Below are 22510 nucleotides of genomic sequence, written 5' to 3'. Positions count from 1 at the left end.
GTATCATGGTGACATGTAGGTAACTTTAAACTGCTCGACAAATGACAAAGTTTCAGCACGGCAAGTGGCGGGATTCGAACCTACACATGGACGGACGTCTGCCCAATCCCGCGCTCGCCACCTTATCCCATTACGCCACCGTTCAAGGGCAACATGGTCATAAAAAAAAATAAATAAATAAATGCTCTCCTGAGATGCCCTTCCTGAGGTTGCTCCACGCATTTCTAGGCCAATATACTCCTGGGATGGAATTGATCATCATTCACACACAGACCCTCGCGTTGAGAGAGAGAGAGAGAGAGAGAGAGAGAGAGAGAGAGAGGTTTATAAGACAAGTGTTGAAGTGGTCTCGTAGCTACAGATGGACTTGAGAGAGTGTTTCAGCGATCAATATACACTTAGGAGAGCACCAGCTGGCGCATGTTCATCCCACCAGCAAACTCTGGCCATTGTTAGCCTCGACAGCAATCATGAAGGACGTCTTGGCTTTAGCGAAGTTACTGATGGCCTGCGCAGTGATGGCGTCGCTTGGTGTCTTTCCCTCCGCCACTCACGTCCAGCTGTGGTACCCTGTGCAGGTGTCAGAAGTCACGCTGCAGGCCGAGTCATCTCGTATTTTGCCAGCTGCAACCACACTAATCTGCACCATGAGAGCCACCCACGACCCTCGCGTGAACCTCGTGTGTCCGTACGAAGTCTGTGCCCACCACAGCCTCACCATCTGGGCACCACACGAAGACTCAGCTGAGGGGCCCACCGTCTCCTGCTTCACTAGATTTTGTGAGTTGACTGTGCAAGCTCCGTATGCGCTCTCTCTCTCTCTCTCTCTCTCTCTCTCTCTCTCTCTCTCTCTCTCTCTCTCTCTCTCTCTCTCTCTCTCTCTCTCTCTCTCTCTCTCTCTCTCTCTCTCTCTCTCTCTCTCTCTCTCTCTCTCTCTCTCTCTCTCTCTCTCTCTCTCTCTCTCTCTCTCTCTCTCTCTCTCTCTCTCTCTCTCTCTCTCTCTCTCTCTCTCTCTCTCTCTCTCTCTCTCTCTCTCTCTCTCTCTCTCTCTCTCTCTCTCTCTCTCTCTCTCTCTCTCTCTCTCTCTCTCTCTCTCTCTCTCTCTCTCTCTCTCTCTCTCTCTCTCTCTCTCTCTCTCTCTCTCTCTCTCTCTCTCTCTCTCTCTCAAGAACAAGAGACATTACTTTGGTGAGAAAAATAGTAGAGAAAAATGTGGTTCATATATGCCATGTTTCACACACTAGTGACATCCACTGCTTACTATAGTGCCTTACTGCCCCATAAATGTAATATGAGCCGGTTGACGTAAACGAATATTGTAGAAAAAAGTACATATTGTTATTAGGCTAACCTTCAATTACTAATTCAAGATGATCAGATTATGAAAAACAATTTGTAACCTTCATTAGTTTAGACGCACGACTGACGTGGAGCACAGAACACTGATCCAGGGAACTCGGCTTACGGAATAGAATATTTCATAATTGGGAACGAGACTACACTGAAATTTTCAAGCTACCATATTTACCAATTCTTTTTACTGTATTTTCTTTGTCTTTAGTTTTCTTTACTTGTTTCAACTTTTGGGGAGAAAGAGTTGTCTTGATTTTCTTTTTTCAGATATGAATGTTAATTTACAATCTGAAACAGTAACTTAACTTTTCATATGTATAATAACTATTTATTCAGGCTTCCATCCAATTTTTGCCTTTAATGCTTCAACCTTTTCAGTAGCATGACCAAGATCTCATCGTGCCTTGGGAAGTAACACCTCCACAAGTCGCTATTCCGATAGTATGGACCTTAATAAGTATCTTGACACCCCTCCCCCCAAACTTTTCTTCATTAGTATCTTCATCATTCCTTCGCGACCGTAAAATTGACCTTTACTCTCATAAACTAAACCGGAGTTTCTTTTCCTAACCGAAACACAAGTGTTTGAGATCTGACAGTAGTCTCTTCTCCATTCCCTCTTACTTTTTTTATTCTTATTGTAAATCAAAATCTCTTTTAAACATTTAGGACAATAAGGTGAAGCTTTTACTGTTGTCTTAACCACATTAAAAACATAGAGTATAAAAAGCTTTGATTTCCAAGCTACCCTTCTACTGCTTCTGTCCTTCTCATGACTTCATCTCCAGCTTAATTTCTGATCGTTTTATTGTTACTGTGGCAGACCGCCACAGCTCTTCTCTGAAATTTATTAACAGTGGTGTTACTCAGGGTTCTGTCCTGTCATGAACTCTCTTCCTATTATTCTTCAATGATCTTCTAAATCAGCCTTTTTGCCCTGTCCACTTTTACACTGATGAAACCACCCTGCACTTTTCCACGTCTTTTTGTAAACGTCCATTCCTTCAGGTATTAAACAACTCATCCATAGGTTTCACATAACGCCTGACTTAAGACCTCTCTAAAGTTTATGACTCGAGCAGAGCAAACTTAGTATTGTTTAATGCGTTAAAAGTTCAATTCCTCCATCTATCAACTCTACAGTCTTCCTGATAACTTTCCCACTTCATCAGTGACACTTAACTCTTTCTGCATTGAAAATTCTCGGTCTGTTCTTTCCTATTAATCTAAGCTAGAAAATTAATATTCCATTTCTAGTTAAAACAACTACTGCGAAATAGGCATTCTGAATCGTCTCCGCCAGTTCACTTATACCGCTCCTTTAGACAGAATGGTGTCAAATGTATTCCGTCTTGTAAACTCTCTTTTAGCTGACTGTCCTCATCCTCTCTTTCGTCACCGCAGTGTTGCATCTCTTGTCATCTTCTACCACTACTTTTAAGCTACTTATGCTTCTGATCTTACTAACTACATGTCTCCCATCTTCTTATGGCCTCGCCACAGGGCTGTCCCTAACCAAAAAGGGGCCCTAAGGAAAAAAAAATTGAGGACCCCCACTCCAGCCCTACTCAACCCCAAATGTATATTAGGTACAGAATAACAGTGAATTGCAATGCCATTCAGTATAAACAACCTTTATTAATGACAATAGAGATAAGTATTATACCTTTTATGAGTCAAATAAAATGTGTTACCTCTTGCTTGTTTCCGATTCATTTTGCATTTCGGATGCCATCACTTCTTCACCTACAGCTCTCGAAATGCCTGCAGCGCATCTGACCAGTGATTGGTCAGATCGATTGCTGTCAATCATTGCAGTGACGGCGCCTGCGGTGTAAGATTACAACAGCCCTCTAGCATGCCTCACGGCAGGGCATCCTTTGCACATGTGCTCAAAATACGTTTCCTCACCCAAAATGGGGCTCCGTATGGATCTCGGCGCCCCAAGCACTGCGCGTGTTCTACGTGTGTAGGCAGGGACGGCCCTGCCTCGCTATATTAAACTTTTTACTTTCTCTTATCCCTGTTTTGTCCACATCCTGGCCATTACTATTAAGTATTTTATCTCTTTTACTTGTAAAATCTACAACTCTCTGGCTGCTTCGGTGTTTCTACTTTCCTATAACTGTGACCATTTCAGTACTAAAGAGGGATGTTTCACAATACTTATCGTCTAATATTTGATTATCCAAACTAACTTCACTTTGAGAACTGGCACTAAAGTGGAGCGTTTTCCAGTCTTTTATTGCCCTCGGTCAGTGATCCTCTTATATATATATATATATATATATATATATATATATATATATATATATATATATATATATATATATATATATATATATATATATATATATATATATATATATATATATATATATATATATATATATATATATATATATATATATATATATATATATATATATATATATATATATATATATATATATATATATATATATATATATATATATATATATATATATATATATATATATATATATATATATATATATATATATATATATATATATATATATATATATATATATATATATATATATATATATATATATATATATATATATATATATATATATATATATATATATATATATATATATATATATATATATATATATATATATATATATATATATATATATATATATATATATATATATATATATATATATATATATATATATATATATATATATATATATATATATATATATATATATATATATATATATATATATATATATATATATATATATATATATATATATATATATATATATATATATATATATCCCTCAGCATGGGAAGCGAATGAAGGGAACAGTGATCAACAGGCATGCCAAGGCTGTTCAAGTGATGAAACCACCGTCACCTCGACCGGCATTTCCACCACGACTCCCACGACCACCACGACGGTGGAGTGGAGCGATATCTACTATGAAGAGTCGAGATGGAACTGGATGACTGCCCGGAGTAACTGTAGGAACAGAGGCGGAGACCTGCTAGTGACTGATGACATCCATGGGCTATGGCAGTACATAGACCAGAATTTTGGAGGGGATGGTGAGTGTTTGGAACAGTGTGGCTGTCTGTGTGTCTATAGGCGCGTCGCTGATATGAATAGCTAACATTTAGTTATATTTTGATTGATATTCTACAATATTTATTTATTGTATATTGACGTACATTAATTTTATTTTCTGGACATATTAATCTTATCTTCAATAGATCGTTCACATTGATGAAAAGTTTTGTCCCTCAATCCTTTCGCGGAGATCTCCATCTTTGGAGATTTCAATGTTCACCACTAGTTTCTGCTTTCCCTTTCCTTCACTGACCAACCTGGTGAACTGGCCTTCAGCTTTACTATCCCCCTGATCTAGACCAACTGGTGCAACTCCATACTCGCAATCCTGACTGTCTTGGAGATTCGCTAACACTCTTGATCTTTTCCTAACCTATAATACTTTTGTTTATGCTGTTATCCTATCTTTTACATTGGGTTCCTCCGATCACAACCTCATATCTTTATCTTGTCGTATTTCTCCAATCGCTCCTCAGGATCCCCAAAGCGGAGATACCTCTGGTGTTTAACCTCTGCCAGATGGAGTGACCTGAAGAGGTTTTATGCTGATTGTCCCTGGAATGATTACTGTTTCCATGTCAGAGACCCATCTCTGTGTGCTGAGCACATAACAGAGGTGATAGTATCTGCCATGGAGGTGTACTGTACATTCCTCATTCTTTCCTCAACCTAAACCTTCTAAACCTTGGTTTAACACAGCTTGTTCTCGTGTTATTGTAAATGATAGAGAGGCTGCCTACAAAAGGTACTTGAGCCTTCCATCTCTTGAATCTCATTCATTTTATATTTCTGCCCGGAATCATGCCAAGTCTGTTCTTCAACTTGCCAAACACTCATTCATTGATAGAAAATGTCAAAATCTTTTAATATCAAGTTCCCCTCGAGACTTTTTGGCATCCGGCATAAACATCTCCAATAACTTTACTTCATCTTTTCTTTTCTTTTATTTCATCCTGATGGCACCACTGCCATTTCATCTATCTCTAAAGCTGAACTCTTCTCTCAAACATTTGTTAATAATAATTCTACCTTGTATGAATCTGGGTTTGTCCCTCCTCTCACTATTTCATGCCTTCAATTAAGAGTCTTCATAATGATGTTTTCCATGCCCTAGCTGAACTAAACCCTCAGAAAGCTTATGGACCTGATGGAGTCCCTCCTATCGTTCTCAAAAACTGTGTTTACGTGCTTGCACCTTGCCTGGCCAAACTCTTCCAACTTTGTCTATCGACTTCTATCCTTCCTTCTTGCAGGAAGCAACAAAATATTAGAAAAAAGTCCCACTGGAACTGCAGCCTGCCTAAAAGATCAGAAAGAATTAGCCGAAAGCCTGGGACAATTGTCTTGACACCTCTCTCTTAAAAGAAGTCAAGTTGTAGGAAGATGGAAATACAGAAGCAGGTAGGGAGTTCCAGAGTTTATCAGTGAAAGGTATGAGTGATTGAGAATACTGGTTAACTCTTGTATTAGAGAGTTAGACAGAATAGGGATGCGAGGAAGAAGAAAGCCTTGTGTACCGAGGCCGTAGGAGGAGGGGAGGCATGCAGTTAGCAAGATCAGTAGAGCAGTTCGCATGAAAATAGCGATGAAAAATAGAAAGGGATGCAACATTTCGGCGGTGAAAAAGAGGCTGAAGACAGTCAGTCAGAGGAGGGGACTCGCCTACATTCATTGTGTTCCTGAAAAGGGTGACCGTTTCAATCCCTCAAGCTACCTCCCTATATTTTTATTCTCTTGTTCGTCTAAACTTTTAGAATCTAACCTCAATAGGAAGTCTCAAACATCTGTCATATCACAATCTTCTCTCTAATCGCTAGTATGTATGGCTTCTGTCAAGGTCGCTCTACTGGTGATCTGGCTTTCTTTACTGAGTCTTCGTCAACCTCTTCTAGAGATTTCGGTGAAACTTTTGCTGTCGCGTTAGACATCTCAAAAGATTTTGATAGAGTGTGGCACAAATCTTTGATCTTAAAACTACCCTCCTTATCTTTGCAACTTTATCTGAAGTGTCCTCTCCGATCATTCTATCGCTGCTGTGGTAGACGGCCACTGTTCTTCTCCTAAACCTAAATTTATTAATTGTGGTGTTCCTCGTGGTTCTGCCCTGTCACCCACTCTCTTCCTAATATTCATTAATGATCTTATACAAACTTCTGGCCTTATCCATTCTTACACTGATGATACCACCTTTTCACGTCTTTTCAGACACGTTCAGGATGTTAACAGTTCCTGCAGGGACGCCACAGATCGCCTGACTTCTGATCTTTTCTAAGATTTCTGATTGGGACAGAAAACTTAGTAGTTTTCAATACCTCAGAAACTCATTTCCTCCGTCTGTCAACTCGACACAACCTTCCAGTCAACTATCCCCTCTCTTTCTTTACTGAATATCCTTGTCTTTTCCTTTACTGATAACCTAAACTGGAAACTTCACATCTCATCTCTTGCTAAAAAAGAGCTTCCATGAAGCTGGGCGTTTTGCGGCGTCTCCACCTGTTTTTCTCGCCCTCCAACCCCCCAACTGCTATTTCTGTACAAGGGCCTCATATATCCACTTATGGAATACTCTTCATATGTTTGGAGGGTTTCACTTTCGTAATTTTATTAGATAGGATGGAATCAAAAGCTTTTCGTCTTAGAAACTCTCCTCCTCCTCTCCTGCGGCTTTCTTCTTTCTCTCACCCCTAATCTGTCCAACTCTCCAACGCAAGAGTTAACCAATACTCTCAATCATTCATACCTATCTTGGGAAACTGGAACTTTCTGCATGCTTGTATATTTCCAACTTTCTATGACTTGTCTTTAATTTAAGAGGGAAGTTTCAAGACATTTATCGTTTTCTTTCGAGGACAGTAAGTCTGAACAAACCCAGGATGTCAAATATATATATATATCTATATATATTTATATATATATATATATATATATATATATATATATATATATCACCGTGAGTCTACATGCAATGTTTTCCAGCTGGTGCAGCAAGAACACACAGCATCTTGCTTGTCTTAATACACGATCTTCATCGCTGCTCCAGCGGTGTGGCTTGGTAACGCAGGTGACGATGACGAGGAAATGTGTTCCTTACTGGACGAAGGCGCGTTGGACGAGGAGGAATGTGATGATGAATACGCTTCTCTCTGCGCACTAACCATCCAATAGCCAGGTGGAAGCCAGTGCCGTGCTCCAGGCATGGCTGAAGCCTGACGTGCGGTGTTGGAGTGGTGGTTGGTAGTCAGCCTGTAGCGATCAAGAAAAGTAATGCCAGTCTTAAAGGTTAAAAGTGTATGTCTAAAGATCTATCCTTTACTTCTCTCTCTCTCTCTCTCTCTCTCTCTCTCTCTCTCTCTCTCTCTCTCTCTCTCTCTCTCTCTCTCTCTCTCTCTCTCTCTCTCTCTCTCTCTCTCTCTCTCTCTCTCTCTCTCTCTCTCTCTCTCTCTATATATATATATATATATATATATATATATATATATATATATATATATATATATATATATATTAGAAATGGTCCAAATATTCGTGTTCGCACTTACATTAGCGAATATTCGCATGTTTTTTCCTTTAAAGTTTGCCTTCACAGTCACATTCGCATGTTGCCCACCAAATCATTTTCGAATATCGAATATTAAACTACATGCCTCTCTCATTACCATCATTACACAAATGCAGTGAGGAAAGAGAAAATTCTCTGGTGGGATCCATTGTAGGGAGGGGAGAGAACACCCCTACCGAGACGGTAATTACTCGCAGTGAGGTCTAATAGCACTCGTTCATTTATCATTAAAACCATCTGTGACCTTATTGAGCGTTTTCCTTTGCGTCTCACAACACAAGGGGACAGTCACAGCCTGCTCTCTATAGACAACTCTCTTCCTCCACACAAAACTACATGCATCAAACTACACATATATTCTACACGCAAAATTTTGAAAAAAAAAAAAAAAGACTCGTTTACCATCCCCGAAGTCCCTTTCTAATAACATTTCTTTCAACTTGTTTGGGGACCAGCGCCTCAGTGGGCCTTTTTTTTTAAATCACAGTTTTGTTGTCCTTGGCTGGTTTTCCTCTTACATAAAAAAAAAAAAAAGAAACCATCATCATCTTTGGCCTGTGAGGGAAAGACGGATGTTGGACAGCGATGATCTCACACACCTTCAAGGAGAGTCACTGCAGATGGAGACGGGCGATGGTTAACCTTACGAGTAGCTCACTCAGTAAAATCTCACTCCCCCCTCTCTCTCTCTCTCTCTCTCTCTCTCTCTCTCTCTCTCTCTCTCTCTCTCTCTCTCTCTCTCTCTCTCTCTCTCTCTCTCTCTCTCTCTCTCTCTCTCTCTCTCTCTCTCTCTCTCTCTCTCTCTCTCTCTCTCTCTTGGCCGGTCCTCCATTTAGATCCTTTTGGTTTCGAAGGAAATAATCTTGACCTTATGTGAATACTTATTATTCTCATTAATGTCTACACTGTGAAATTAGCAACTAAATTATAAAGCTGAATAAATTTGAGTATATCATAGCTTATATTACCGATGAATTAACATCTTAAACTTTAGGAATGAATAAAGGCATTGTATGAAAAAAATTGATAAATAAACATGTATATGAAGCAAAATAGAATAAATAGCCCTTGAATTATCACGTTTTCTCCCATACACCCTTTACGAATTGCTAAAGAAAACGAGTTGGCTTTTACGGGTAACACATTGAAACAAAATAAACCTTGCTTATCAACAAGTACTTATGATCTCAATTATAAACAATAGTAACCTTAGCATAAACTGTAACGATGTTGTTGTTAGACTTTAAGAGGAAAAGAACTGTATCTCTCTCTCTCTCTCTCTCTGGTTGTTATTGTTGTTGTCCTGGTCGTAGTGTTGGTGTGAAAGTTTAACGAAGAATCCTTAACAGCAAACAAAGTGGAAGAAATATATTGATCAAACCTGGACTACAGTAATTATTCTTCTCTTTGATTTATTACCCATGAGACAACCAATCTTTTTTGCTCCTTCACTCTTAACCCTTTCAGTACTATGCCGCGTTTCCATATTCACTCTGGTGATTTTATACAACTTCAGACACTCATGGGAGGGATTAAAAATTGTGAAGACTGTGGCCATTAATCTTCTGATCTTCATAGACCTTTCCTAATATCAATAAATGGTCTAATGGCACCCAAAACTTCGGGTAAAAAAGTGTTCGAGGATTGAAGGGGTTAATAGCTGCTCTATCTTGATTTATTTCAGTAACTATGGAAGGTTTACTGAGAAATTTCAAATACTCATATAGTAACTAAAGTGCGCTGTCCAAATCTTACTGAGTTCATCAATGGGGACTTTTAACCCCTTCAGTACTGGGAAACAAATTTACCTTGAGAATTGTGTACGATTAGACCACTTTATTGACATCAGAAAGGGTCTATGGAGGTCGGAAAATTAATGGCCGCAGTCTCACTATTTCAATTCCCCACATAAGTTTCTGAAGCTGTATAAAATCACCAATTAGTAAGCAGAATGAATATAGAAGCTGGTACTGAAGGGGTTAATTCTAATGTAACACTACCCTATTCTTACATCAAACTCTAAATTCATACTAGACACTTCCTTTGCGTTAAATTTATACACCATACTTATCAACACTGAGAGAAGCCCAAAGCATTACAGGGTCGAGTGTGCATGCCGGGCCGCCGCTGGTAAGTGTTCAGGGCCGCCGCTACTAAGTGTTCATGGAGCTGTACAAACTTCCCGTCTCGCACAAAATTTTCCTACAGTGACTTGCGGGAAGGAGCAGCAGGTTCTTGACGGTGGTTTTTTTTTTTTTTTTTTTTTTTTTTCTCTTTTTTTCGCTGTGTAATTGCCATCTGCTTAATCATTTGTGTGTGTGTGTGTGTGTGTGTGTGTGTTTGATTTGATTTGCTGCAGTCTCTGACGAGACAGCCAGACGTTACCCTACGGAACGAGCTCAGAGCTCATTATTTCCGATCTTCGGATAGGCCTGAGACCAGGCACACACCACACACCGGGACAACAAGGTCACAACTCCTCGATTTACATCCCGTACCTACTCACTCCTAGGTGAACAGGGGCTACACGTCAAAGGAGACACCCAATTATCTCCACCCGGCCGGGGAATCGAACCCCGGTCCTCTGTGTGTGTGTGTGTGTGTGTGTGTGTGTGTGTGTGTGTGTGTGTGTGTTTAAGTATGCTGTGGCTATGTTCATGTCTTTGTAGAAGTGTTGGTGCCATCATTCATTGTAGTATATTGTATTATAAATGTATACTGTACGTGTTTTTCTTTTTTTTTTTTTTTTTTTTTTTAGTTTAATGAATATATTTCTTTAAAAAAAACTAACGATACTAATTGTTTTTTTTTTATTTCCATTTTTTATTCATCTCCTTTCCTTTTTTTCTTATTTTCAAACATCAACTCAGCAACCCTGATGAACAAAAACACAGAGAGAAACGAGAAGAAAGAGCGAATGTGTGTCTGCGCTGGACTATATACTGTGCCCGTCTCAATGCGCACAAATATAGAAATGACATGACGCAGATCTACCCTTACTCATCCTCTCCTCACCTCTTTCTGTGTAAGTTCTTCCCGCTAGCAACACCTTGGCTGGAATTTTTGTCATGTCACACCCGCCGGTTCCTTTTCTCGCAGCAACACACACTGGCTCCCGGCGCTACGTACATTCCTCTCTCTCTCTCTCTCTCTCTCTCTCTCTCTCTCTCTCTCTCTCTCTCTCTCTCTCTCTCTCTGAACTGGGACATCTCTCGATCTGATTTGACCTTTTTTTTAGTGTTTTCTTACTAGTTATCTTATTTGATTCCCATTTTTTTATTTTCTATTATTGCCACGCTCACATTTTTCTCACTTTCTGTGCGCTTGACTGGCCTCCTTCAAACGAAAAAGAAAAGGAAGAGAGAAAACTTCAGAAATCTTTACTTTCCATTTCCTTTCACCACTCCCTGGCCAGCACGAGAGAGAGAGAGAGAGGTGTGCGTGTGCATGTGTGTGTGTGTGTGTGTGTGTGTGTGTGTGTGTGTGTGTGTGCGTGTGCGTGTGCATTTATTGACCTTGACAAATTTCCTGCCTTTGATAACTTTCCCTGCATAATAAAGAAGCCGAACAAAAATGGAAATTGGCGAGAAGACTGGGTTAGAAAGACGCAGACCCGGGAAAAGTGTGATCCAGTGGCGTCAAGGGAGCCCGGACAGGAGATGGAGATAGGCAATTGAAAAGTTTCCAGGCACAAGTTGGTAAAGGCTTGCCCAGTGATGTGAGTGGAGTTGTGGAGGATTTTGTAAAGGTATTTGTGAGTTTGTGACGGTTGATGATCACGATGGCAGAGAGAGAGAGAGAGAGAGAGAGTGTGTGTGTGTGTGTGTGTGTGTGTGTGTGTGTGTGTGTGTGTGTGTGTGTGTGTGTGTGTGTGTTTGCCTGCCGGTGTTTGTGTTTACTAGTCCATTCCTCCGTTTGCATTTAATCAGTCACGTAAAAAGAGAGAGAGAGAGAGAGAGAGAGAGAGAGAGAGAGAGAGAGAGAGAGAGAGGTGACTATAAGTTAAAATTCGAGAGAAAAAAAAATATATTCCAGTGCGGTGATTGGTGAGCTTATCTGGAATCCCGGACTGGTGAACATTTTTGTGTGGGTTAATTGAGAGTTGTGGAGGTTAAATGAGAGTTCAATTTTGCCACCGTGTTTGATAGCGGAGGGTGGGTTGGCGGGGATGGGGGTGGGTGGGTGGCAAGGACATTACATTGTGTGGCGCTTGCAGTCCGTCCATTAGCAGGGAGCACCGCCGTGTCATTTTGATTTGACGACCAGTGATAATAACCAATACAGGGAGGCGTGCTAATGGGCCTCTCAATGATAATGGCTTTTCTAATTACAGCGCAGTTCTAAACACGTACAGACAAACACACGCCCCTTCTCCCTCCCACCATACACAGACACAGACGAGTAGAAACAGACACACGAACTCACTATGTTACTGAAAACTGTTCACCTCCACATGCTCGTTTTGTATAAGTTTTCTATGATAGGTTGACAAAATTACGTGAGTTATTGGCAAGGATTATAGTGGAAATATGCAGGTAGATCTCAGAGAAGGACTGTCATGTTTATACTTAATTGGTTTCTCAAAGTTCCCCTTCTATTCTTATGTTCCAATGTTCTAGTAGTTTTTTTTTCTCTTCCGTTAAGATTACAAACATGATAGCTGAGAATATTTATAATTACTACGTTGTTATCTTCTCCAGGGGCGTGGGTGTTCATGCCGCTTCAACGTGACCAGTAAGTCTTCCCCGCCGTGCTTCACCGCCATGCAAGGACAGCTGGGCAGGTTTTGTTCAGCGAGTGGTCACGATCAGCGCTGGAACGAACCAAGGAGCAAAGTGGTGAAGACTCTTTATTGCCAACATGTCATATTTATTTGAGGTGAGTTGAGATTACGTTTAGTGTATGTAGACCTGGAGAGAAAAGGGAACAAGCTCAGTATGGTCACAAGTACCCACGGACACACACACACACACACACACACACACACACACACACACACACACACACACACACACACACACACACACACACACACACACACACACACACACACACCATGAAATTTTACAGTACTTGAACAGATGGAAACCAGAAATTCTAAGCTTAAAATCCTCTACATCATCACACACATATAAAAAAAAAAAAAAGTAAGTTTGATGTGATTTAGACACAAATACATGAGTTGCAATGGCCACTGGTGCTGCTGTTCTCTTGGTAAGGCTTTTTTTTTTTTTTTATATATATATAAATGAAGGTCTGTGGTCGAGGGTTACAAAAACAAAGTGATGGAAAAAAGAAGTCTACTGAAATGCACGTCCCTTTAGAATAGAGTGTAAGAGTGTAAGAGAAGGAACAGACAGTGAATAAGTTACAAGTTGAAAATCTTTACATCCTAACTCTTTTATTTTTGCTTTATACTTATATGTTTTTTCTTCCATTGGTATCATATTATAATACTACACTGTACAGGCCCCTTCACTGTAGCCCAAGCTGCCTCCACCTCCTGAGCGTGTTTAGTATTTTGTAGGTGTTGTTCGTTCATTTAGACTGTTCACATTCCTTTGCAAATGAGAGAGAGAGAGAGAGAGAGACATTTACAAAGCATGAATACAAAAAGAAGCAGAGACACGGTCATTAAGAGGCAAAACCAGATGTAGTGAAGAGTGGCGCAACACACACACACACACACACACACACACACACACACCGGAGGAAAGGGAAAACCAACAACCCCCTCTGAGCGAAACACTTGTAAACGGAACAACAACGAACGTAATCGAACTAAATGAATCATACGCGGCGAAAAATGACGTAATATTGTGACAGAAAGCAAGTACAAGGATAAAGTGAAGGACTGGAGGTGATTATTGTGACTTGACGTGTGTACCGGAACTAGGTAAAAAGCAACACGTGTATCAGAAACCAGGTAGTGCAGTGCGTTGTAGTCCCTGCCACTGCGCATCGCCTGGTTTGTTTTGGGGAAGTCCTGACTCCTGAGACCCCACCCCATATCAGTCACTCTCCTGTCTCCTTCCTCCTCCTCCCGCCTCCTCCTCCAGATTACCTTCGTGATGCAAACCAAGAAAAAAAACATCGTGGTTAGAGTGACATTGAAGCCCAGTGTCCTATAGCGTCGCATATCACTACCAGCCCCTTGCGACAGGAATGGGAAGTGACGGAAGAGGGAAAATGTCATTCGAGACAGCACCTCTTTAATTTAGAACTGTATTTACTCTCTGCCATTTTGTTCCGTTTGAGATTCATTAAATGGTGTAGAGGAAGTTTAAAGTATGGTTTTGAAGGATGACCGTGTGAGTTTTAAGGTGTTATTAGCAAGTTAACCGTGTCACTGTGATATTCAACACCTCATACCACGAAAAGAACTTTACAAAAACTTTAAGGGATTTGCAGGAACAACCACGCCATGAACAGAGTATATTTTCTTAGTTTTAGCTAGTGTAATGTTGAGAAGAGGCCGCGGAACAAAAGGAAGAGTTTCATAGAGGTTCTGTGATTCAAGACTAGAGTTTCGAATAGCACTGGAAGAGTTAGAGAGTTTTGTTTTTCTTGTTCTATTTTTGGTTTCGTGATCATTATTTGTTGTTGCTGAAAAGAAAGAAGTGTTTTATCGTCATTAGAAGTAAAGAAATATAGACACTGTGTTCTCTTTTCCTCACAAGAGCTATTTTTCAAAGGCCACAGACCTGACTCGTCGAGTTTCCATGATGTTTTTCCCCATTGAGGATGTGGGAAACCTGCTAACTCACCACAAGAATCATTAGAACACCGTTGGAATTCTTAAACAATATCCACTACAGTCTGTTAATTGTACGAGACAAAATTATGAAATGGTTAGAAGCACAGTCTTTATGTCCCTATGTACTATATGATGAGGTACACATTTCACATCTAAGGCATCATAATAACCAACCTGCCTTCCTGCTGTGTATTAAAGCAGTTACTAGCCTCTAAGTGAGTATGCGAAACGTATATGATTCCCTGAAAAGACACTGAAAAACTAGTCCTCCAAACCAGCCCAGTCTTCTCATACATGAAAAACTCGTCCCAGCACCCACCCACTGTCAGCCGGGTACGTGTTACTGGGCCCCGGGAAGTTACGCCGAGAGGAGGTACAAGTAAAGACGTGGCCAGCAGCCAAAACACTCCTACGTTTTAGTGTCCTCCCTCTACATTCTGGTGGGCTAAGTATCTCTCAGTAGTTAAGTTTGGTAAGGAGAGTGTGAGGATGTCAGGGGAGGGTAGAGGGAAAGCACAGCGGTAGATTTAGAGTGAATACAACAGGTTACTTGATGTCTGGTGTCAATATTATTATCATATGCACGCGTCTTTGGAGAAATTATTATTATTGTTTTTTTTTTTTTTTTTTTTGTGTGTGTGTATGATATTTACTTGTTTACTTTTCTTTTTATATTGTTTTCTAATTCTTCGGTTCTTCAGTTTTATTCGTGGGACAAAATGTTGAACACCTAAGTACCTGTAGTGTCTTATTTTCTATTACATATTTCTTGAAAACATAAGAACATTAGGTTTTTTTTATTATATATTTACTTTTTTTCATTTTTCTTCTCATTTTTTTTCTTTTTATTCCTCGTTCCTTCAGTTTCATTTGCGGAAAAGATATTGAACACTTAAGTACCTCTCATTTTTTTTTCTCTTTTACATTTCTTAAAAACATAAAATAATAAGAAAAGAGAAGCTGAACCATTTTGTTTACTGATTTATTTATTTTTTCATATATGTTAGTTGTTATTCTGTCGAGGATTATTCAGTGGACCACATTTTTATCTTACAGGAGGAGGGCAGCCAGTAGTAAATACGTCAGTCAATAAGGAAAGAAAGAAAAAGAAATAAAAGGAAGTAAGAAAAGTATAAAAGAACGTTTCCTAAAATGTCGTTTTCTTTAAAGTCAGACATATTTGGAACTGAGAGACAGAAAAGCCCATTTATTTCTCTCTCTCTCTCTCTCTCTCTCTCTCTCTCTCTCTCTCTCTCTCTCTCTCTCTCTCTCTCTGTAAGTCCACCTAAACCATTATTCGAAGCCACTCCTTTAAGTCAATCTCTTCTTCAAACCCGACACTTGTCTCGCCTTATGCTCCTTGGACGCTCCACGCTCAGCTCTTCCTTCCTCCAGTGTCCCTCTTTGACCTTCTCCCTGTCTCCCATCTAAAGCTTCGTACCAAATGGCCTCTGCTGTCTTGTGTGAGAGATTAATTCCTTCTCTTTCTCCCTTACATCTGTCTATCCGCTAATTTATTTGTATTCTTGACCCTTGTGTGTGTGTGTGTGTGTGTGTGTGTGTGTGTGTGTGTGTGTGTGTCTGTATGTGTGTCTTTGGCTGTTATTTGGTACATTCTTTTAATTACTAAGCATCGAGAAATATTGATTTGTTCAAGAGCCATCTTCAATTTTGACTATGCACATTATAAAATATGCTCTTTTTTAATCCCCCTGATTTCTTGTAGGTGTTTATAAGGATTCAAAAACATTAATTCTACTGCTGTAAATTACGTATCCACCTGCCAGTCCCTCCTCCTACCGCCTCCCCTTTCTCTCTCTCTCTCTCTCTCTCTCTCTCTCTCTCTCTCTCTCTCTCTCTCTCTCTCTCTCTCTCTATTCACCTGTCATTAGGAGTTTTGCGAAGGTGATGCAGCAGAAACGACTCCTTGGTGCGCTGACCGGCCTGACAAGTACCTAGGACTTCGTGGGGAGTCTTGGAGAGAAGCCAAGTAACCTCCCACATGTTCTACAACGGTTTTCTCTATCACTATATCTATTTTCAAAGCAACAGAGGGGTTGGCCTGGTTCTCATAATGGTTTGTTTTATATTAGTGTAGAAATTTTGTCAATCTATCTCTAGTACAGAAAGAAAAAAAAACATCCTTCGATTGGAGATTTTTGAAATAGTCGGTGTGTGGCTCGGAGCTTCTCTCTTTGTGATTGTGGTGTGCCATTCATCATTCTTGGCGCTGGTATGTAGCAATTAAAACAATTGTAAAGCTTCCTTGTTTATAGAAACGTTAGTGGTTCATTAAGAATTATCACTCTGCGTAATATCAGATTAGAAAATATAAAACTCCTTTCAAAAGGAAATTGCTTCCCAATCCTGTTTTCATAAGGGTATAAGAAAGTAAGAGCATTAGAAAAAAAATTGTCTTTCTTTCTGGTCTTCATTCACTTTTTACTCAAATTTTAATGTAATAGTTGTGCTTCTCTTATATACAAGGACTACAGCTTCACAAAACTGGTCGGTAAATAGACGATGTGGTTGAACGGACTCTGTTGAGGAAAACGCAACTACGTAAAGCAAGGCAAGAGCGTTTAAGCTGGGCACGCCGAACTGCTGCAGGAGAAACAGAAATAGGAGGCAGCAAAGTTTCCAGGCCTGTAGAAACCCAAACGTTCGCTGGACGATGTGCTACTGCCACTCAGGGACCGAACACTTCGAAAAGAGTAACTTGAGCATGAAAGAGCAGCGGGACGCTCGCTTCAGACCGATTAAGGGAAGTGAAAAGACGCAGAGGAGAGAGCCGGGCGCCGTGGGAACTTACGGCCTCGCTACCTACTACATAGGGATGGATACTCGACCCACGATTTAGTTTCTTAAGAAAATTGTATTCGATTTGTTTGAAGACGCAATGAACAAATAAATAAATATGGAAAAAACAACTCATTATATCCATTTATTTGTTTATTTATTTTCATTCATGATAGTTATTACCTTATTGTAGGATAGGAAGATATAATTATATATTGTATTTGTTTTATTCGTTTATGAGTATTATTTTTTACTTCCTTTCTTTCTTGATAATAAAGTCAATTGTCATATATTTTCTTTTTATTTTTGTATTCAATTTCTTTTATTTATTAATGATTACCAAGGCATACTCAAGGCATCTTTGCTTGAAAATTCAAGTGTGATAGCGTCTTTGATCGCCCAAATCATAGGAACAAACATTTAATCCTTTTTTTCTCTTCACATATCTTTCCTGATTAACAAGTCTAGAGAGACGGACAGGAAATGCAGCTGTATTTCTCCCCACTAGAACTTTTCACAAGTAGCGGTGTGGTTCCATTGGGTTAGACTTGAGGCAAGCCTGCACCAGCCATCAGTCAGTCACCAACAATGCAAGACTGATATATCATTCGCAGTTCTTGTAGGTGTGTGTTGTGTGCCAGACAGCTGGTTGCCGTGATCAAGCTGAATGTTCTCTTGTTTAGTAGGACATGATGAGGTTGAGTGTGTCCGGGTCCTGGTTTGACATTTTCTCGTATTATTTTTCAAATTTCTTTTTTTTCTCCACTAGCGCATTATAGAAAAATAAACACTGTCCTTCCATTGACAGACATTATTAGTGTGGTGTAGTGTCTTCCGGACCTCCCGCCACTATCAAGTACTATGGAGAGGGGAGCAGTGAATGGCGCAATGTAATTTTTCGTTCATTATTTTTTTCTGCCTCACAAACACCCTATGACTTTCACTCTTTAACATTAATTTTGTACTCGGGCCTAAAATGAAGTCCAGTTAAGTAAATTTCTTTCGTTTGTACATCCATCCAGTATATCAGTATTGCTCTCGTTATGTGAGGTATCTGGATCCCTAAGGCCGATCTAGACAGAATCGTGGGAATAAGGAACGTATATGAATGAATGAAGGTAACGTAGTGGCCCCGCGTCCCGGTGTAAGAGATAGAACACACCGCCACACGCTCCAAGGCCACTGACACAGATGAACAGTGAACTCACGCAACACTGTAACGTATGAAACCTCAACTTTACCTTTGATTAAACAAGACAAGAGTGTATGACATGTCTTAATGAATACATGCACAGATAGACAGCCACACACACACACACACACACACACACACACACACACACACACACACACACACACACACACACACACACACACACACACACACACACACACACACACACACACACACACACACACACACACACTAATTAAACTGGAGTCAGTAAATGAATCTCCTCCTTTGTCAGCATAATTAAAGACATGTCGAGAGGTTACTCAGCCCCGACCATTGTAAGTGATCTCTACCGAAGGACTAATAAGATGATATTTGAAAAGTGATTTGCGATGAATTAACTCTAACGCTGGACGCTCCATCAAGAAGTTACATGAAAACTATCTCTTTTTTTTTCATTTGTCTTTGTTTTTGTTTATTTTCAGTTGCTTACTTATCTTATGGCATTTATTCATTTATTTATTTATTTGTTCATTTATTCTTTCCTGTAGTTTTTCTTCTTAGGAACAGCTTTACTGGTGCTTTTCATGGCTTTTTTTTTCTAATACCCTATTTATTTATCTTTTTTTTCTCATTTCCTTCCTTTTTAAGTCTTAACACTCGTAGTAAATCAAAAGACAAGAATTTTTAAAACCTTCCTCCTTCTTATACATAAAAAAACACACACACATATATATTTTGACTGTTTTACACGATTATGTTAAAAATCGTCAAGTATTGAAAGAGTAAAAAAAATGTGTTGAAATGAAAGGCAATTTGAGAGGTACAGGAAGTTGGTGATTGCATATTATTTGTACTGCAACATGGGAAATAGTAAGCTGCAGCGGAAAGGGTCAATTTGAAGTAGCTTATGAATTGATGAAGTCGACAATGAAGCAAGGAAATAGGGAGAAAAGGGAGTATTGTATAGGAAGAGGAAGATGAAAAACTTTAATTAATCTTATACTTTTTAGGTCATCATCAGCCCTCCTCCATAAACTCACACCAAACCCAATTAAGTAAGCTTTGTGGGGCTTTTTATAATTGTCTTACTAGGAGAGACATATATAGAGGGCTATTGTCCCCATTTATTTGCCGTTAGTCAGACTCCTTCATACGTGAAAATAACAGTAATATAAGTGATAAATAATAATGATAATATTAATAATAGAAATAATGATAATAATAATAATAATAATAATAATAATAATAATAATAATAGTGATAAGAAGAAGAAGAAAAAAGAAGAAAAAGAAAAAGAAAAAAATGAAGAAGAAAAAGAGAAGAAGAAAAAGAAGAAAATAATAATAAGAAGAAAAAAAAGAAATAAAAAAGAAAAAGAAGAAGAAGAAGAATGATAGCAACAATGATAATAATGACGGAAACATCAAAACCTAGGGCGTGATTATTGTAACTCAAGTATATCTCAATTTCCTGCTGAGTGAGTTGATTTATTGTAAAGATATACCTACATCAGAAATATTGTCTACGTTCATCAACAATTGCCCTTTCTTCAAGATGCTTTTGAGATCAGGCTGAGTGATGAAGATTTTTTGGGGATTACGTCAGCATGCGGTGTGTGTGTATGTGTGTGTGTGTGTGTGTGTGTGTGTGTGTGTGTGTGTGTGTGTGTGTGTGTGTGTGTGTGTGTGTGTTTATGTAAGAGAGGAGGATTGGTCAAGGGCAACAAAAATATAATGAAAAAAAAAGGCCCACTGTGTTGCCATTTTTCTTACAGAGCTGACAGTATTAGCCAAAGTGTGTGTGTGTGTGTGTGTGTATGTGTGTGTGTGTGTGTGTGTGTGTGTGTGTGTGTGTGTGTGTGTGTGTGTGTGTGTGTGTGTGTATTACAATGTGTCTCTCTGTGGGTGCATGTAGTGTAATTTGTCTTTCTTTGTGTGTGTGTGTGTGTTTGTGTAATGTGTCTTCATCTCTCAGTATGTAGTGCAATGAATCTGTCTGAGCACCAAGTCACTCTTTTACTGCACGATTTCCCTGATCTAAGAACCAGAACAAGACCGAGAAAATATAAGGCAAACAGAGTCAGGTTCAAGGAAAGAGATAAAAACAAGTTCACGTAGTGTTTGAAAATTAATGCACCAAGATTAGAAAGAAAATGACAAAGGCACAGTCGTTAGATGGTTAGAAGAGGAAGTTAAATGGACTGATGGATGGAAGATGGTAAGATTCAAGTCCTCAGAAGATGTTATGTGTAAGTCACGTGGCCTTTTTTTTTTTTTTTTTTTTTTTTTGCATTGTCCTTATGCTCTTCTTATGTAAATCATCACTGATATAAACGACTTGATTTTATTTTTTTTATTTTTTTATATAGTGCTAGTTGTCGGCGGATCTTGAGCGAAGGATGAAACTCTTTATTCCCAAAAAGAGTGGACCGAATACCTCTAATACTTTTAAGTCTTTAGTGGAAGTTACTTGGATTTCACATGTTTGTTTTTTTCTAGAGTATATTGGTATTCGTTAAACAAGAAATATGCATCCTTAATGAAAGATGACACCTATGAAGTCCCAATTAATCATCACTGTGGCCTTTTATAAACAGGTCTTAATGAAAACCCGTCACATCCGCGTGCTAGTTTTTTTTCTTCTTTTTTTTTTTTTTAGCTATTGACATAACACAATCCATGACTCCTTATATCAATTCCATCACTGCTCTTCACACTCGTTTCCTTCATCACTAACCACCCCAAGGCATTTTATCTTATTCTTCACCCACATCTAGAGATCATAAGGATTAATAATTACAAAATATATTAGCTTTTTTCACCTTTCTTTCCTAAATTTCTCTTAGTCACTTTAATTCTTGCCCAACGCAGTGAAAGGGTTCATTTACATTCGATCGAATTACAACCACGGCACTCACTCGATTTTATATTGTTACTTTTTTTGTAGCGACTGTACAACATTAATACAAGTTTTCTCTGCCGCACCAATAATAATAATACTTGAAGGCAAAAGTTAACCACATTCTCTTGACTCATAACACTTTGAATCAAGGCCAGGCATGGAGAGTGCTGCCGCTGGTGCCCGAGGTTGCCGAATAGATTAAAGTTTCTCCTCCACCTCCAACACAGTATAAACCAATGTGACTGTGATTCCTTTTGTCCCTGTTTGAAGCATGGCATGTGTAATGGAGAGAGAGAGAGAGAGAGAGAGAGAGAGAGAGAGAGAGAGAGAGAGAGAAATAGCTAAAAAGTGCTGACAAGGAAAAGGATATGGGAAAGAAAAGGGTGTTAAATAATACGAAAGGAAGGAAGGAAAGAGAAAATATGCGAAAGAAGAGAGAGAGAGAGAGAGAGAGAGAGAGAGAGAGAGAGAGAGAGAGTGTGAGTGTGTGTGTGTGTGTGTGTGAGTGTGAGTGTGTGTGTGTGTGTGTGTGTGCGTGTGCGTTTTGGTTATGTTTAATTTAAGTTAGGTAAGGGTAGGTTAGGTTAGGTTACGTTAGGTTAAGAAACATTTTACTCATAAGAAAACTATTATCATGATTTCATTTTTTGCCTAGAATATTGAATTGAGTTTCATATTTCTCCTATCTCTGGACATACAATCTCTTATCAATAATGACTAAGTGAGCTGAAAAAATAAATAAATAAAGGAGAGAACACTATTTAATTGACATGCACTAAAAAGTCAAGGCTTCTGAGGCAAGTGAGAATTAAGGTTAAAAAAAAAGAAAGAGACAGTCCATTGAATTAAAGG

The 22510-nt window shown here is 39.1% G+C and overlaps 1 protein-coding gene across 1 annotated transcript; it reads left to right on the top strand.

Moving 5' to 3' along the window:
- Positions 1-470: 470 nt before the first annotated feature.
- On the top strand, positions 471-21855 carry LOC123514566. Its single transcript, XM_045272507.1, has 3 exons — positions 471-780; positions 4180-4443; positions 21809-21855. The coding sequence occupies exons 1-3, from the start codon at positions 471-473 to the stop codon at positions 21853-21855; spliced, it is 621 nt and encodes a 206-aa protein (XP_045128442.1).
- The last annotated feature ends 655 nt before the right edge of the window (positions 21856-22510 follow it).

Source organism: Portunus trituberculatus, chromosome 38 (genome assembly GCF_017591435.1).
Source record: "Portunus trituberculatus isolate SZX2019 chromosome 38, ASM1759143v1, whole genome shotgun sequence".
In the NCBI taxonomy this organism is placed as follows: Eukaryota; Metazoa; Arthropoda; class Malacostraca; order Decapoda; family Portunidae; genus Portunus; species Portunus trituberculatus.
The sequence above is the reverse complement of the archived record's forward strand: the minus strand, read 5'-3'. Positions and strand labels throughout refer to the sequence as shown.

Coding starts and splice junctions, on each gene's coding strand:
- LOC123514566 (XM_045272507.1), top strand. CDS start 471: ATGAAGGACGTCTTGGCTTTAGCGAAGTTACTGATGGCCTGCGCAGTG. Junction 781..4,179: donor CTCCTGCTTCACTAGATTTT/GTGAGTTGACTG, acceptor TATATCCCTCAG/CATGGGAAGCGAATGAAGGG. Junction 4,444..21,808: donor CCAGAATTTTGGAGGGGATG/GTGAGTGTTTGG, acceptor CTTTGAATCAAG/GCCAGGCATGGAGAGTGCTG.